Source organism: Hippocampus bargibanti, linkage group LG01 (assembly GCF_051943395.1).
Source record: "Hippocampus bargibanti isolate YZ-2025 linkage group LG01, ASM5194339v1, whole genome shotgun sequence".
NCBI classification, from domain to species: domain Eukaryota; kingdom Metazoa; phylum Chordata; class Actinopteri; order Syngnathiformes; family Syngnathidae; genus Hippocampus; species Hippocampus bargibanti.
This window is the reverse complement of record NC_142734.1, coordinates 6293863-6309187: the sequence shown is the minus strand read 5'-3', so window position 1 is coordinate 6309187 and position 15325 is coordinate 6293863. Positions and strand designations below refer to the sequence as shown.

At 40.8% G+C, this 15325-nt stretch overlaps 2 protein-coding genes across 3 annotated transcripts in view; both read left to right on the top strand.

Annotated features, from left to right (window-relative positions):
• The first annotated feature begins 1378 nt into the window (after positions 1-1378).
• On the top strand, positions 1379-4104 carry aurkaip1 (aurora kinase A interacting protein 1). Of its 2 annotated transcripts, none has more exons than XM_089019142.1 (4): positions 1379-1415; positions 1772-1879; positions 2506-2963; positions 3883-4104. In XM_089019142.1, exons 2-4 carry the CDS (start codon positions 1825-1827, stop codon positions 3997-3999), a joined length of 630 nt encoding a protein of 209 aa, XP_088875268.1. In that variant the 5' UTR covers positions 1379-1415; positions 1772-1824; the 3' UTR covers positions 4000-4104. The 2 variants fall into 2 exon arrangements, with proteins under 2 accessions (XP_088875268.1, XP_088874472.1); XM_089018346.1 differs by having other exon boundaries at positions 1411-1511.
• Positions 4105-5404: 1300 nt separating this feature from the next.
• LOC148902875 (matrix remodeling-associated protein 8-like) overlaps positions 5405-15325 on the top strand; it is a 12969-nt gene continuing 3048 nt past the window's right edge. Inside the window, exons 1-5 of the mRNA XM_088992473.1 lie at positions 5405-5565; positions 9430-9456; positions 9534-9845; positions 11001-11102; positions 11184-11645. Of these exons, the coding sequence (XP_088848599.1) occupies positions 5538-5565; positions 9430-9456; positions 9534-9845; positions 11001-11102; positions 11184-11645 (931 nt within the window). The 5' untranslated portion in view covers positions 5405-5537. The remainder of the gene's footprint in view (positions 5566-9429; positions 9457-9533; positions 9846-11000; positions 11103-11183; positions 11646-15325) is intronic.

Genomic DNA, 15325 nt, shown 5'->3' with positions numbered 1-15325 from the left:
CTCAATGTTATTTATTACCCATGACAAATTGAAATTTCAGTCCAGATTTTAGCAAGGATCATGAAAGTTGACACACACGATTTATTGTCATGTGCTACATAAAATAACATGGCGGGCCAGATCTGGGCCCCAGGCCTTGAGTTTGACACCTGTGCTTAACACACATGAATTCTCAGTGGCATTGCAAGTTTATGACCTTTTCTCATGCCACAAATGGTCCTCATATCTGATGACAGATCACATCTCGGATTGCCAGGTCTCCATTTCAGAGTCAAACATGCACAAAACACACACACCTGCATGTGAGGTATTCCTCTGATAGACCAAATAGTCTCTCGTGTGCAGAAGATAAGACCCTAAATCACCATGACAGGACAGATTAACACACAGGTCTTAAACGTGAGTGGTTCCAGTCAAAGGTCAATATACATGTACTCACACGGCGGTCTAAACCAGACAAAGTGTGTCTTCATGTGATTGCTCTCGACACCAAAATGTTCAGAGTTTATTTACACTGGTAGAAATCCACGTTGAATGTTTGAGTTGACAAAGCGTGAAATTCTAAAACAACAATAATAATCAGCACTACCACCATCCTACCCAACATCACCAAAAATGAGCCTATGCGAGCAGACCAGAGGGACAGTGACAGTGGCACGTTTGTCCCGTGAATGCCCACTGTCATGTTTTCCTGGTGTTTACCGCCACCTAGTGAAAAAACAAAGTTTGCATTGAAGGTTGAATTCCTCGACCACTTTAGCCTCTTAGAATAGTGACGTTGCAAAGAAAACGGTTTTCAAAGACTACGGAAATGCACAATGCAAACATTTGCGTGAAAACACTAATTGGCATTTCCAACAACCTCTGGGAACCCGAGCACTGCATTAAAGAATTGTGTTGAGTATAATTAATTTAATTATATAATTTGTACAAATTATATAAACTAGATCCATTTCATAGGATGCATTTCATAGGAGCATTACAACTCAAAGATGTACCAGTATTTGGATTCAGTTCGTTAATTTCGAGCAACTTGATGAAACAAAATTAAATAAATTCAAATCACAACGGTTTTTCCAGTGTGTCATAAAACTAATTTCAAAGCATAACCCTGTCTCGAGAGCCTAAACCCCGCGTGAAACCTCCCTTATTTGCAACCTCTGCCCTGTCTGGAAAATTCACTTAAACGGCTAATTTAAAACTGTACTTTGAAAATGCCCTGAAAACCTTCAAATCGTTATTTCTGGCGTTCTTTCGTGCTTAAACAGCAAACATCGCGTTGACATTTTTGAAAATGTGAATTTTGTCAAGTACTGTATTCATGAACGATGCGGGGCGGAACTTCAATTTCGAAGATGTGGTGCAAATCGGAAGGGAGCACATTATGTGTAACGCCGAGCGGAAGACGCCTGAAAGTAAGTCAGTCTCATAAAGTCAAACCTTTCACGGCTAACTGTCACGCTACCCACATTCAATTGTACGTCCGATTGATGGAACGCATATAGTCTATTGTGAGTTTTCCCAATATATCGCCTATTCATGTGCTACATTGGGGTTAGCATTACCAACAATTCCGGGAACCTCAATATGTACTTCGATTTCCGTCGGTCTATTTGACGACGTAAAAGCAAGCTCGTCCCCACCCTTCATCAAAATCTTACTTATGACTTCTTACTGTCATACTGTGTTTTTAGTGACGATACTGCACGTCAGGAAATTGATGGGATGTAGGAGATTGTAGCGCATCTGCTTGATTATGTGCCCTTCACAGGACATCGGCATGGCAACCCCTTTCCTGACGTCTTGACCTGTTGATACTCTCCAATGATGTTTGTATCAAAATTCCTACCTCGTCTGCGTGTTATCCACAGGGCAATCGGTAAGTATATAGACATTTTTTCAACATCATGTGACTAACCCCCGTTGAAGGAGGATTTGTGTCAGACATGTTAATGTCACGCATCTCCACCGAGTGACGAGGATGCGCACTTCCTGTGCATTTTTCAGAGGCAATTTATTTGACAGGGTAATATAGAAGGAAATCAGCCAATCAGGGTAATATAAAGGTAACAGTTTTCATCTGTGTTTCGGGAACATGACAGATCCCTTGGGGGGGGGGGGGCTGTGAATTTCTTAAGAATTTTTACTTTTCATTTCACAATTCCCCACTTCATCATGATCTCACTTCTACTTTGTGGAGGCTGAAGTTCTCATTGACCCACTAATAAACAAACTTGCATTTGCTTTGACCAAATTAGACGATTTAGGAAAACTGGGGCATAAAGATTGTAGATTTTGTCTATAATGTCATAGTTTGAATATGTGAAGTGTCAATGGACAAAATGTTAGTCATGTGAGGGCAATTACCAATTGCTCGCTCACATTTAGCAGGTCAATTCCTTGCAGATTTTCGCGATTCCCAGCAGACCTATCTGGGGGCAGAGTGGAGTGGGTAACTGTATTTGTATGTGTCCATGGTGTCTTGTGTGCTTTCCTCATGACTAGGTTGCCATGGAGACATTGTAAATGGACGTGCACAGGCAACACTTGCTGCATGCAGCCGGTCATTCGATTCAAAGCCACGCTGCTATTCCACAGCAGCCGGCAACCGTTATCCAATTCGCCGGGTGCAACTGGAGCCAGAGCTTGACGATGCACTAGTACCTCGTAAACTGTCAGTAAGTCCCCTGGAAACGTGGCTCTCGCTGCGCTACACTCTTCCACCTCTGCCGGGGTCAGCCGCGCCCCAACATGAGTGGGGGTATCCGCTGGAAGAGAAGGTGCTACCGCCTGTGTGTCTACCTGTTGTGGAAGATGACGACCGCGTGACAACGCCCCTAAGTTGCAAAAATGTGCTGGAAATCCGACGACGCAAAATGAATCGGCACAAATACAAGAAGCTGTTAAAACGAACAAAATTCCTCAGGAGACGAGTGATGGAGAGCAGGGGCAGGAGGAAGCAGGTATGTTGTCACCTTAACTCTGCCCAGATTAGAATAGACGTTGCTTAAAGTTGTGTTCACTGATCCACTTGTTGCATCCTCTCAGAGGTTGTTAAGTCTACACACCCCTGTTTGAATGCAGGTTTTTGTAACAAAAATATACCAGAATAAATGTTTTCATATCTTTTTCTATTTCCAGCAGCAATATCCTGTTATAAAAATCGTTTTTATGAGGATGTGTTTTGTTGTTATTCAACATCAACAAAACATATTTGAAATCTCTTGTACTTTTATGGTTTGATGACATTTTTTTTAATAGCTAACAGTTGAACGAGTTCCTGAATACTTATCAATGTTACCACAAAATATTCAGTCTTCTGCTCGAAAGCACCATAAATGAATAAAGTCAGGTAAAGCAGATTAGAACAACTGAACTTTATTTAGGGTGCACTTTAAATTGTGGCTGTTGTGTGTTTACTAAATTTACAAATGTACCACTTCTTGAATGGTGATGCACCTGAAAGGCCACCTTAGCAGTGGGAAAAGTTCAGAATTGACTAATCTTTCTGTCATTCTTTTATTGCACAAAAATCTGCATTTGAACAGGTTGTATGGACTTTCATAGGCACGGTGGAGTGATCACAATAAATGAACACATTGCTGTGGATTTATTATAACACTTTTTTTTTTAAATTCAGGTATTTGAATAATACTCTCCAAGCATACTCTATGACAAAACCCATTGAACAATTTGCACACTGAAATGTATTTTTTCCACAAAAAATATTTTTGTTTGACTATACAAAGTAATGTGTTGTTTTGTTGTTGTTTTAAATGAAAGAAAGTAAACTTTACAAGAATCCAAGCTAAGGAAATTCAAATAACTTTTTGTGTTAATGAAGAAATTGATCAATAAAAAAAGCTGTTTTGCTTTTTGCAGAAACGTTTTGAGAAGGACTTGAAAAGGATTTGGAAGCGTGCTGGATTGAAGAAGGCACCAGAGGGATGGAGTGCACCAAAACTCTTCCTAAAACAACATGGAAACAAAAAGGATTGACACCCAGGTTTTCTTTTATTTTGCACCAGACAAACTTGCTCGACCATATTCCTTGTTTTGTTGTTGCTGTTGTTGTTTTAAAAATAAAATAATGTGTAAACATTGCGTATCTGTGCAGTCCTCTTTTTTGCCATTTCGTTGAGGCCTGGTTTGTTGCTGTTGTTTTAAAAATCAAATCGTGTAAACATTGAGTACATGTGCTAGGATGTATCTGGGCCGCGCCCTTGAGCCATTTACACATTTTGACAGCCACTGGCACAACTTTGTAACTCCACTGCACCGGCGCAAGTCTATTACGATTAGCGCATATTACTACATGATCTGCGCCACAAATGACATAACACATTTTATTACATACTTCTGTTACAATAGCTAAAGAAACAAATTTAATTAAACGGCAATTGAAAACTTTGTTTTCCTTCACATGTTTTAACTTTCGGCGTCTGCCATCTTGCCTTACGGATATCTTGCCATAATCACTGCATTTGTTTTGGTGCTTTTCAAAGTCGTCATAATCATATATTGATGGTGCATTGCATTATTTACATCGAACATGGCGGATGGTTGCAATATGGAGAGTTAGAAAATGAGTAAAACTTCTAATTTTTTAAAAGAAACAATAGAATATGTCTGCGCAGGGCAGTAAAAATTTGTTGCAGCAACCCGATTCGAATTTAGTGGATAATTGGAATGATTTCAGAGCTGTTGCTGCACATTGGAAATCTTAAGAAAAATAAATTTGTTGAAGTAGACACAAGTAAATATTGTGCTGAGTATGTTCTCTCTGTCTTCTCTGTAATACAGTTGAATATCAAAATAGCACAGGGTTGATAGTGTAGTAGCTAAAGAAAATTGAAAATGTTTATGAATAAATTATTAGACTTGAATTAAAATTGTTGACATATTAGAAACATAATTTGTACTCAAATAATGCTTTTTCATTTCCAATTTAAAACTATCATGCTTCAATGAATGCATTTTGGTTTATTTCAAACAGTTTAGTATACTTCGGCAATAATTCGAGCCCCGTCAGTTTTAGAATTTGCTGCCTTTTCAGTCACGGATATTTGTTTTGGTTTCGTTGAGGAACGGACGTAGTTCCTTTTGAATACGGCTGGTGGCGGTAATGTAACTAGTGAAACCCTGCCCTCCACAATTGTCACAACTCGCACATCATGCAGGCAGTACACATACTTTTGCTGGGACAATTAAATTGGTCAAACATTTGTGGGTGTATTATTTTTTTTAAACAATTTATATGAATTCCCTCAAGTTTTGAACACACCCCTAAACTTGCCCTAGTCTCTACTCTGATTATGTTACTACACCCAGTCCGAATTTGTCGAGACCTATTTGTGGGTCACGTCATCGTCGTTTGTGAACGAGCTATCTGGTTTTGCTCCTTTTGGGTTTCATTTGCTGCGGGGCGGAGCGTCTGGAGTCTGCGAGTCAGCATCCAGACATGCTTGACAAAAACAAGTACACGCACCTCATAGTACGGGCGTCCCTGAACTTCTTTTGTCTCCCCCGTGCTTAAAATGCACGTCTTTATGACTCTACTGCCAGGTAAGTTCTTTTTTTCTTAGGTTAAGACATTAAATTAACGTTTCAACATGGGCTCTATTTCGGCAAGTTCTGTTTTGTAGTTTTTTTTGTCATTATTAAGGAATGGTAACTACAACAAAAATACACTTAAGAATGTTGCCTTAATATATGTTTTAAAAAAACTAACCTAATTAAACCAGTCATTTTTGACCAACTTTATCACCGTTTGTGTTTACTATATCATCTTGGTCAGTAGTCCCATCAGAAATATCCAAGATGGCAGAACAAAGACTGGACACTAACTGCACATTGCCAAGAAACATGAGTCGTATTGGCCCAGGGGATTTTTTTTTTCTTATGGTTTTGGCCCAATGTGTTTCTTGTTAGATGAGGCTTGAGTCGAGGAGTCAGCATTTTCAGGCGCGCCTCATTGAAGTATGGGTCGTTAATGAGCGTTTCCTGGCGGTGGAAAATATGTGGAACGGGAAGACTCAACCATTATTTCTTTATTGAAGTAACTGTTCAAAGGAACCTGGGAAGATTAATGGACCCCCTCCTCATGCTCATACAAAGAAACAACTACCATTTCAACCTACGAAGGCTGTAACTTATTTTCAACCCAAATATTTACACCTCGCCCCCCCCAATTGAAAAAAAGTGCCTCACATACCAAAGTAACCCTATTTATTTAGATATGACTCCATCACCACAAGCCAGAAAGGATGCAATCATGCAGGGGTGTATTTTTTGTGTGACCCTGAACTTCAATTTTCAATACGTCTGTGTAAGCCCCCATCGTACAGGAGTGGTCCATCGATGAAAAGGTTTCTTCAGCCGTCATCTGTACTTCTTTGAAGGTGTAGACTTTAGTTTGCTGACGAAGTTTCTAGGATAAGAAGCGAAAAGTCCGACACTTTCAAAGAAGTACAGATGACGGCTGAAGAAACCTTTTCATCGATTCAATTTTCAATGTTTTATATATATTATCAGAGCTATCAGTTGGCCGGAAGCTAAGGTCGATAGGAGTAAATATGATAGTAAAGAAATATGTACTGTTCAACAGGTACTCTGATATCAAGCTCCCAGGGGTCAGCGAACGATACCTTAGGAGTACTCAACATAATAATTGTATAATTTAGGTAATAGTGGGTGTCATGAAATTTCTGAAAGGCACTTATAAATGAAATGTATTATTACTATCATCATCATCGTCATCGTCATCATTATTATTATTATTATTATTATTATTATTATTATTATTATTATTATTATTATTATGATTATGATTATGATTATTATTATTATTATTATTATTTTTATCATCCTTCAGGGCAACATGATGGACTACTCACATTTTAAAGAAGTTTTAGGCCTTTAATCTTTGTTTTCCTCTGCGGAGTTGGCATGTTTACTCCAAATAGTTTACACTCCGAATTGTCCTTTGGTGTAATGTTTGTCTCTAATCGCTTTGTAATTGGCTAGGAATACCCAGCCTCTGGCTTAATCAGCAGAGATTGACCTTGGCTCACACTTGACCCCCCCCCCCCCCCCCAAAAAAAAAAAAAAAGAAAAAAAAGAAAACGGCACCTATCTGTGTCACGTTTCAGTTCGCGACCAACGGGTGACACTTTAGGGCCCCGTCTGCAGCTGCACATGCGTTGGTCAGTTTAATCAGTGGCAGTTAAAAGGACTCCGGGGATGACCACTCTGTGTTGGGTCATTGTTTGTTTCACGCAGTCGAGTTTTACTTTGGGTTTTGTTTGCTACTTTGGACTTTTTTGCTCTGATGACTTTGTTGTTTGAGATTTTGCTCCCGCTGACTTTATTTAACACAATTGTCAAATTCACCCTGCTGCTCCCTCCTGCCTGCGTTTTTTTGGGGTCCACCACCACCTTGTTTCACCCTGACTATAGGAGGATTGAAAGATGTAGGGTATTTGGGTGCTGTGGCACTCTTGAATAGTGTTATAATTTGAACTAAAACATTTCAGCAGATAATTCCACAAATCATTCGGTGCGAAAAATGTTTATGAAGATAAATCATGTGTAATACGTACTTAGCTTCCATGTGAAAACATCCATAGCAGCCTCTGGCGTTGCCTTTTTACTTGCGGCGAAATGTGCAGCTGCACAGGTTTTTTTTTCTCGATTGCTATGATGTGGCAGTGAGTAAATGTCTGACACAGCCCTGACATCCATGAATCACACAAAATGTGCAGAGGAAAGGCATACTTGTGATTTGACTCGCACATTATGGCTTCACCGCAGGGGAGATGTTTATCTGATTGCAGTGGTTGCAAATTTTGTCACCTGGTTTAACCATCCAATCATTGGCAAATGGTTGTTTTTGGTGATTTGAGCAACCCGTTGTTAAACCAACCATATGATTCACTCTGGAGAGTTCAAGTGGCAAATTAAAGGTGTTGGAATGAAACACTTAGTTTTACCTCTACCTCACTAAACCACACATGGACCATGTGTGGTTTACACAGGCTATTGGGTGCACATAGCAACTAACCTGAACTCCAGTGTGTTGTCATCGAACTTCCCAAATTAACTTATTCACTGCCAATAAAGCGCTGGCCAGACCTCTGGCAATGTTTTTCCCTTCCACATGGGGGCAGCATTTCTCTTTTTTAGGGTTAGCGCTTTGTGCCAGCTTCAGCTGTTGTTAAAGCGCTATATAAACCAATCTGTATGTATTGCATTGTATTTTGGACAGGTACCCTCATTTCAAGCTCCTATAACTCCCGACCCATATAATTTAGGAATTAACTATTTTGTTCTGATGAAAGAAGAGAGTCTACGGTTTCTTATGCTGCATTGGATGTTTATGTAGTCCTAAAACTCAATATTCTGTGGTTCCTGCAATTCGAGTGACAATGACAAAAACCCTGGCACTGGAGTGGACACATTTTTGCACATGTCTGGCAGTGAATGAGTTAATGGCATTGTGATGTTTTTAGTTCGAGTCGGCTATTACCATTTCAATTCCCTGCTTGGAAGAAAAAAACACTCATCAGCACAGACAAGCATGGTGTTGTTGTGTTTTCGTGCTGGTCTTGTTAATGTCACCAGTTGGGAAAAAAACAGCAGCAGCCGCTAAGGCAAAACAAATCAGTCAAGATTGAAACAGTCATACTTTCAGTCACTGGGCAACCTGTGCAACCAAATGACACCATGGCCACCCAGTCAGAGCAACATGCTGTTGTTGCCCCTACTGGTAGCTGATGACATCACCAAGACGGCAATTGGTCAACCTCGCTGCTATCATCGTGGTGGTGCCGGGTACCTCATTTGCAGGTTCATTGGGTTTGTTGTCCTCTGCTGTACACAAGGGAGTTGTTGGAACCAATCCTCTTTTTGTAGTTCGAAACAAATTTATCTCAGGAATAGTTTGCTTTTCAACATTCTCAAAGTAATCTGCCCGTTCTGTACAATGGTAAACCTCTGTAATGTTGTCATGCAAACCCCCGGGTGTTGAATGAAGGCAGAGGCAATAAAACAGCACCTCCAGATGCGGTCACATACTTTCTTCATCCTCTCAAGATCACAGATCTGTAAAGAGCCAGCAAAAGCCCGAATGAATACAGCTCCTGTGGGCATCTCCTCCACCTTTGCCTCAGTAAACACCATCCTTTCATAAACAAAACTGTCACACAAAGTTGAAAAACAAATGGAAACAAATATAATTGAGGAGAATGTTTCTCACCTAACATGTAAGACCTCCCTTTTATTTTGCCGCAGTGTTTTTTGTTTTATAACCAAATCAATTTGCAGTGTCTCTTGACTCCTAACTCAGGTGAAAATGAAGAACGAGCAGCAAAACGGATGCCACAGCAGGAAAGATTTTGCCTAATTAGCCCTTTTCTGTGTGTGTTGCAGTTCTTGCTGTGCTCCTCCTGCCAGAAGGTAAAACCGTTTCTTTTGCCAGGAGCTCGTTTGCCATAATTGGTGTTTTTAAGCTCTGTGTTTGTGTCTGACATCAGCATGGGCTCAGAGGAGCACCAACAGCAGACCGGGTGTGGTGGTTGAAGCCCAGAACATCACGCTCCCAATCGGGAGTACAGCCATCCTGCCTTGCCACAGCGCTCGTATGCTGTGGACACAGGACAGACTGAAGGACCGTCAGAGGGTGGTCCACTGGGACGTGATGCGTATCACACCCAAATACTCTGTGGAACGGGTCCTGGATATGTCCCCGGGGGCCCGCCTAAGGGTCTACAACAACTTCAACAAGGGTCGCATTTCCATTCCGGGCTCTGCGTTCAAAGATGGCAACTTCTCCCTTGTCATCAGCAGTAAGACTTGGTCTCACCCTATCAAGCCCTTCTTTTAGCGGACACATGGTTTTGTTTCAGGCCACTGACCTCACCAAAGATGTGATACAATTGCCCGTGCATCTGATTCTTTTCATTTTCAGGAGCGATAACTCATTTTCTGTTAAAGTCCAGCAAAATACTACTGTAAAAATCAGGGCCAGTGGCCCTAATTTAAACACCATTATTAGAGACAATCATCAACTAACAATTACAGTAAAGTCTCGTAATATCGATATCGGATATATCGATAGTCCTGGTTATATCGATACTATTTCTATGCACGCACGGAGAAAATTACATGCAAACAGGGTCGGATATATCGATAGTCCCGGTTATATCAATATTTTTTCTGACTCCCTTGAATATCGATATAACGAGACTTTACTGTATTAGAGACACATTTACAACAACATTACAAGCAAGTCAATATTGAGCATATGCTAATATTCTGGACCTATTTTGAACTCTGAGCTAAAATGGTTTTGTACTTTTAGGAAACAGTATTATCCATCAGCTCATCTCATCACAGCATTCCACAATTAAATCATTCACTGCCAGACGAAAAATGTGTCCACTTTAGCAATGCCTCAAACGCAACTTTTTGGGGGTATTTAAGTCATTCACTGCCATTCACATATTTATTCGGGGATTGAAAATATGACGTAGAGCACCATTCCCGAATTTGTTCGGGTTTTGTTTGGTCTTGTTTGGGTACCGATTAAGCACTGGTCGGACCTCTAGCAATGTTTTTTTTTCCCATCCATGAGGGGACAGCATTTTCCTTTTGTCCATGTTAGCGCTTTGTTCCAGCTTCAGTGTTGTTAAAGCGCTATATAAACCAATACAGTATGTATGTATTGCATTGTATTTTGGACAGCCACCCTCATTTCAAGCTCCTATAACTCCCGACCCATATAATTTAGGAATTAACTATTTTGTTCTGATGAAAGAAGAGAGTCTACGGTTTCTTATGCTGCATTGGATGTTTATGTAGTCCTAAAATTCAGTATTCTGTGGGTCCTGGAATTCGAGTGACAATGACAAACACCCATGGCACTGGAGTGGACACATTTTTGCACATGTCTGGCAGTGAATGAGTTAATCTGTATGAATTGTGTTATCTTCTTCCATCAGATGTCGTGCAAAGTGACCGAGGATTATACACATGTAATTTGCACCATCATTACTGCCAGAATCAGCAGTCGGTTCAAATTCAGCTCAATGTGACAAAGTCAGGTGAGAAATGACCATTGTGTTGTTGCATCACAGTTGGAATACGAGCAGACAACACCATGAACAGTGTCTCTTGCTTGGCAGCAAACAAGGAGAAGCGTTACTGGGATGGAGAGAAGACCATTTTGGTGGTGCTGTTGGGAAGCTCGGTGGTGTTGCCATGCGTCAACAGGAACGCCCTGTGGCGAGATGGCATCCAGGAGGACCAGCAGCAGGTGGCCCACTGGGACTTCCAGCCTCCGGGGGTGCGTCCAGACAGAGCCGACCGCTTGGTGGACCTCTACGCTTCAGGGGAACGGCGGGATTACGGGCCCCGCTTTGCAGACAAAAAAATGAGCGTGGCCGAAGATGCGTTTACAGTCGGGGATTTTTCACTGTCCATATCTGACTTGAAGCCGGTTGATAAAGGCCTCTACTCCTGCCACCTGCACCACCACTACTGCGGCGTGCACGAAAGACGCATCTTTAGACTCACCGTCGGACCTTCGCTTTCGTCGGAGGCCACCACTGCATCAATGAATTTCCACAACGAGGAACCTGAACCAAGTAAGCTTGTCACAATTGAAAGACCCCGGAAAGTGAATTTGGAGAATCGTTTTAAAAGCGGGATGTCTTCATCATACTTTTTTGATTTTCAGGTTCTCCCCATTCCAAGTCACGATTTTAAACCTCTGTAATACAAATATATATGATTGTACATGTATTAACATTTATATTATATGGCCCATTACAGCAAATCACACACATCACAGATCAGGATATCCTCACCTTCTGAACATAGTTAAAGATAATTGCTCAAAACGTGCAAAGACAGAACTATGTGGGACTGATTTTTTTGTGATACAGTAATCCCTCATTTATCGTTGTCAATGCGGACCGGGACCACCCGCGATAGATGAAAAACCGCGATGTGTATGAGTACCAAAAAAATATTTACAAGGCCAAATTTAGTGGAACACAGTACATGACATGCATAACGAAGCACAGTAAGTGTTTGCAGTACAGTACAAAACTCTAATGCAATAAAGTAGACAGTCCACTATCAACATACAGTATAATATTTACAGGTGCACTGCTCTTCTCTCTTGATGTAACGCACCGTAGATTCATTGAGGTTGTAATGGCGTGCAACAGCGGCATAACTTTTGCTTTCCCTAAGTTTGTCAAGTCATTTGACTTTTTCACTCACTGTCATCATTTTCCTCTTCTTTTTGGGTTCGCTGGATAATTTTGAAGGCACGGGGCATTTAGGAGCCATTGTCCAGGGAGGGGGCATATTAAGTACGAATAAAAATATTAGAATACGTACAGTACGTGCCTGAACTAACGCAATGCGAGAACAGGAATAGGGATAAGCATTCAGGTAGGTTGAATGCTGACTAGTCGTATCGTCTCTCAGCCAATCAGCTTCGGCGTCAGGACCAACACATATGAAATAAGAAAAACCCGAGTTGACAGCGTGGCATCACATGAATGTAAACAAAGGTGACTAATGTACAGTAAGCAAAGTGATGAAAATGTTGTTTACATTCATCGTCGACTCATTGTCAGGCGTGGTCAAAATGAAACCGATGTTTTTGGTTACTGAACTAATGTTTGGTTTTGTGCATATACAGCGCAGTAATGCTTCAAAATGGATACGTCTGTACGAGCTCTCAGTCGAACAGGAATGGTCCATCGATGAAAAGGTTTCTTCAGCCGTCATGTGTACTTCTTTGAAGGTGTCGCACGTTTCGCTTCAATCAGACTTTTCACTTCAAAATGGATGAATAAATTAAAAAAATAACAACAGTAAATTTAATGAATGCTGTACTGTAATCTGCGCTCTGTGATCCGCTGTTGTTTTACACTACTGTACTGTAGTGACTGTTGCTGCCATTTTTAGGTTAGAAAAAAGATCTGCGATGAATCAAGGGCCGCGAGAATTGAACTGCAAAGTGGCGAGGGATTACTGTATAGGGCTCTACAGCATTTTTATAGACTATTATCTGTGGCGTGGCACAAATGCCCCAGAGTCCTGATTTGAATTTATGCGCAAGTCCGACCATATTTTGTTGACCAATTCCGCACAAGACTCTCCACCAAGCCTGGCAACTCAGTGCAGCAGGAGGAATGAGAGAGTGTTGGAAATGCGCCTGGAAAGTGACACTTTGCTGGCACAACATTCCTACGCTTGCTCAGGCCATGTCTCAGTCACGGGGCAAAATTGAGCACAAATAATTTCATTTATAAATATGCGTCGGCGCGCATCAAACTCTCTGAAATCATTGTTGAAATGATTTCATTGACCCCACCTCCTTATTATCATTTCATTGTTGTTTTTATTGATTCTATCATCACAATTATATTTTAAAACTCATTCTACTGGGCAGCAAGGTTGGAGGGGAGGCACAGTTTACAAGGATTTTTTTCCTTCTTGGACTACTCCTTAAATGAGAAAAGGGGGGAAAGCACAGCTGCAGTTACATTTACAGACATAGTTGGTCACTGAAGTCAGCTTTCTCTTTTTGCTCAGTTTCTCCTGCAAGAAAAGCAAAGTATACTTTAGTAGAATAAACAAGTCTCAGCTCATTTTCAAGACTAACGTTTTCCCCAATATTCTATCTAGAGACATTTTAACAACTGAGTGGGCGTCAACCATCTAGGCAGTGCAATGTCATTTCTCTCTGCGCTTGACCCAATTTCCTACAAGTTCCAAGCATATTCAACTCTATCCGGACTTTGGTTTGTTATCCTTCGCTGAGCTGCGGCTACGGTTATTTTCTCAGCTGTTGTGTTTTGGCTTCGGGTGGGGTGTGTTTACCAGCGGTCGGCAGAAGGCTGTTGTATCTTTTCACCAGCTGTGTTATGCAAAGGTGGGGGGAATATGCAGTCAGAGGGTCGATCTCACTTGCCCTTTCACCAGTGGCTCTGCTCACATCTGGCCATTTGACTGCCATTCATGCTGCCCTTGGAGCGAGAAACCAACGTTTGCGCTCATTAACACACGCAAAATCATCGGAAATGACAAACAAGAGTTTTTGCTGATTATCTGTCATCCTAGATTCCTGCAGATGATCAGCAGTATTTCAAACTTGAAAGGAAGGGGCTGTTTTGTCATTGACAGCTTATTAATGGGGTGTTTTGCTGAAATAAATCAATGTTTCACACTTCAGGAATAACATTTAAATTACTCATCATGCCAGGAAGTAGCTCCGCCCAGCATAATGCTGCCCATCTACTCTATTACTCAAAGATGCAAGTTAACAAAGAGAAGAGCTACAAAAAAATGCACATTCCAAACAGATGATGAAAAACAAAGGAAGCAACCACTGACGACAAAGTCCTTCTTGAATTTTTAATCTCTTTATTTTTTGCAACAATGTATGTACATTTTTGCCATCGCCTTAAACCACCACAATACACACACTATGGCTGAATTATGGTACATTACATATGTAGAAAAATTGTGAAAGGCAATTGCAAAGCAACACACAGAAAGAGACCACGAGAGAATGTGTCCCTCATCACACTTTTCCTTTCCTTTGCGGTCATCCTGTCTGCTTTTTCTGAGGTTATGGGGAAAAAAATAGTCTGGAACTTATTCCTGGGGAGAAGCATTTTGACATTTAACTCAATGCGCTCTGCTTTTTCTCTCTCTTTGAAAAACAGAAATGGACATGAATAAGTATGGAAGAGATAATTAGTTGTGTTTACATTTGATATTCATGTAGGAACGGGACGGGAGCAAAGCCTATTTTGCAGAGCGAGGACCTGTCAGTGTTTCTAGTAAGAATTTAAAGCATGGTTATACCCCAGTCACTTGTGAAATGGCTCCTATATTTTTAAAAAGCTTACAATCATGACATAGACGCTGGGGAAAAACACATAAAACTTGTATGTACTTTACAAAACCATTCAATTCTGAAGAGAATGCAGTTCAATGGATATTGTGCTGCTCCTTCTGGTGTACGCAGCTTGGCTACTTGAAGGCAGTGGAAAACAGCCGCGAGTGTGGTGTATTACTACCCGCCCACTGGAGGGTACCATTAGCCAGGAAAGAATTTGTGACTTGAAGAAACTTAAGAAATACTGTCATTAAACTATACGAATTTTTACTATGAACGTGTGGATTAATGATTACCTCATAAATTTGCAATATGATTTGCTATTTTTGCTAGCTTTTGATCTATCCAACCTTAATGATGTCGATCTATTCTTGAAAAGTCCGTCTTGAAAATGGCTTT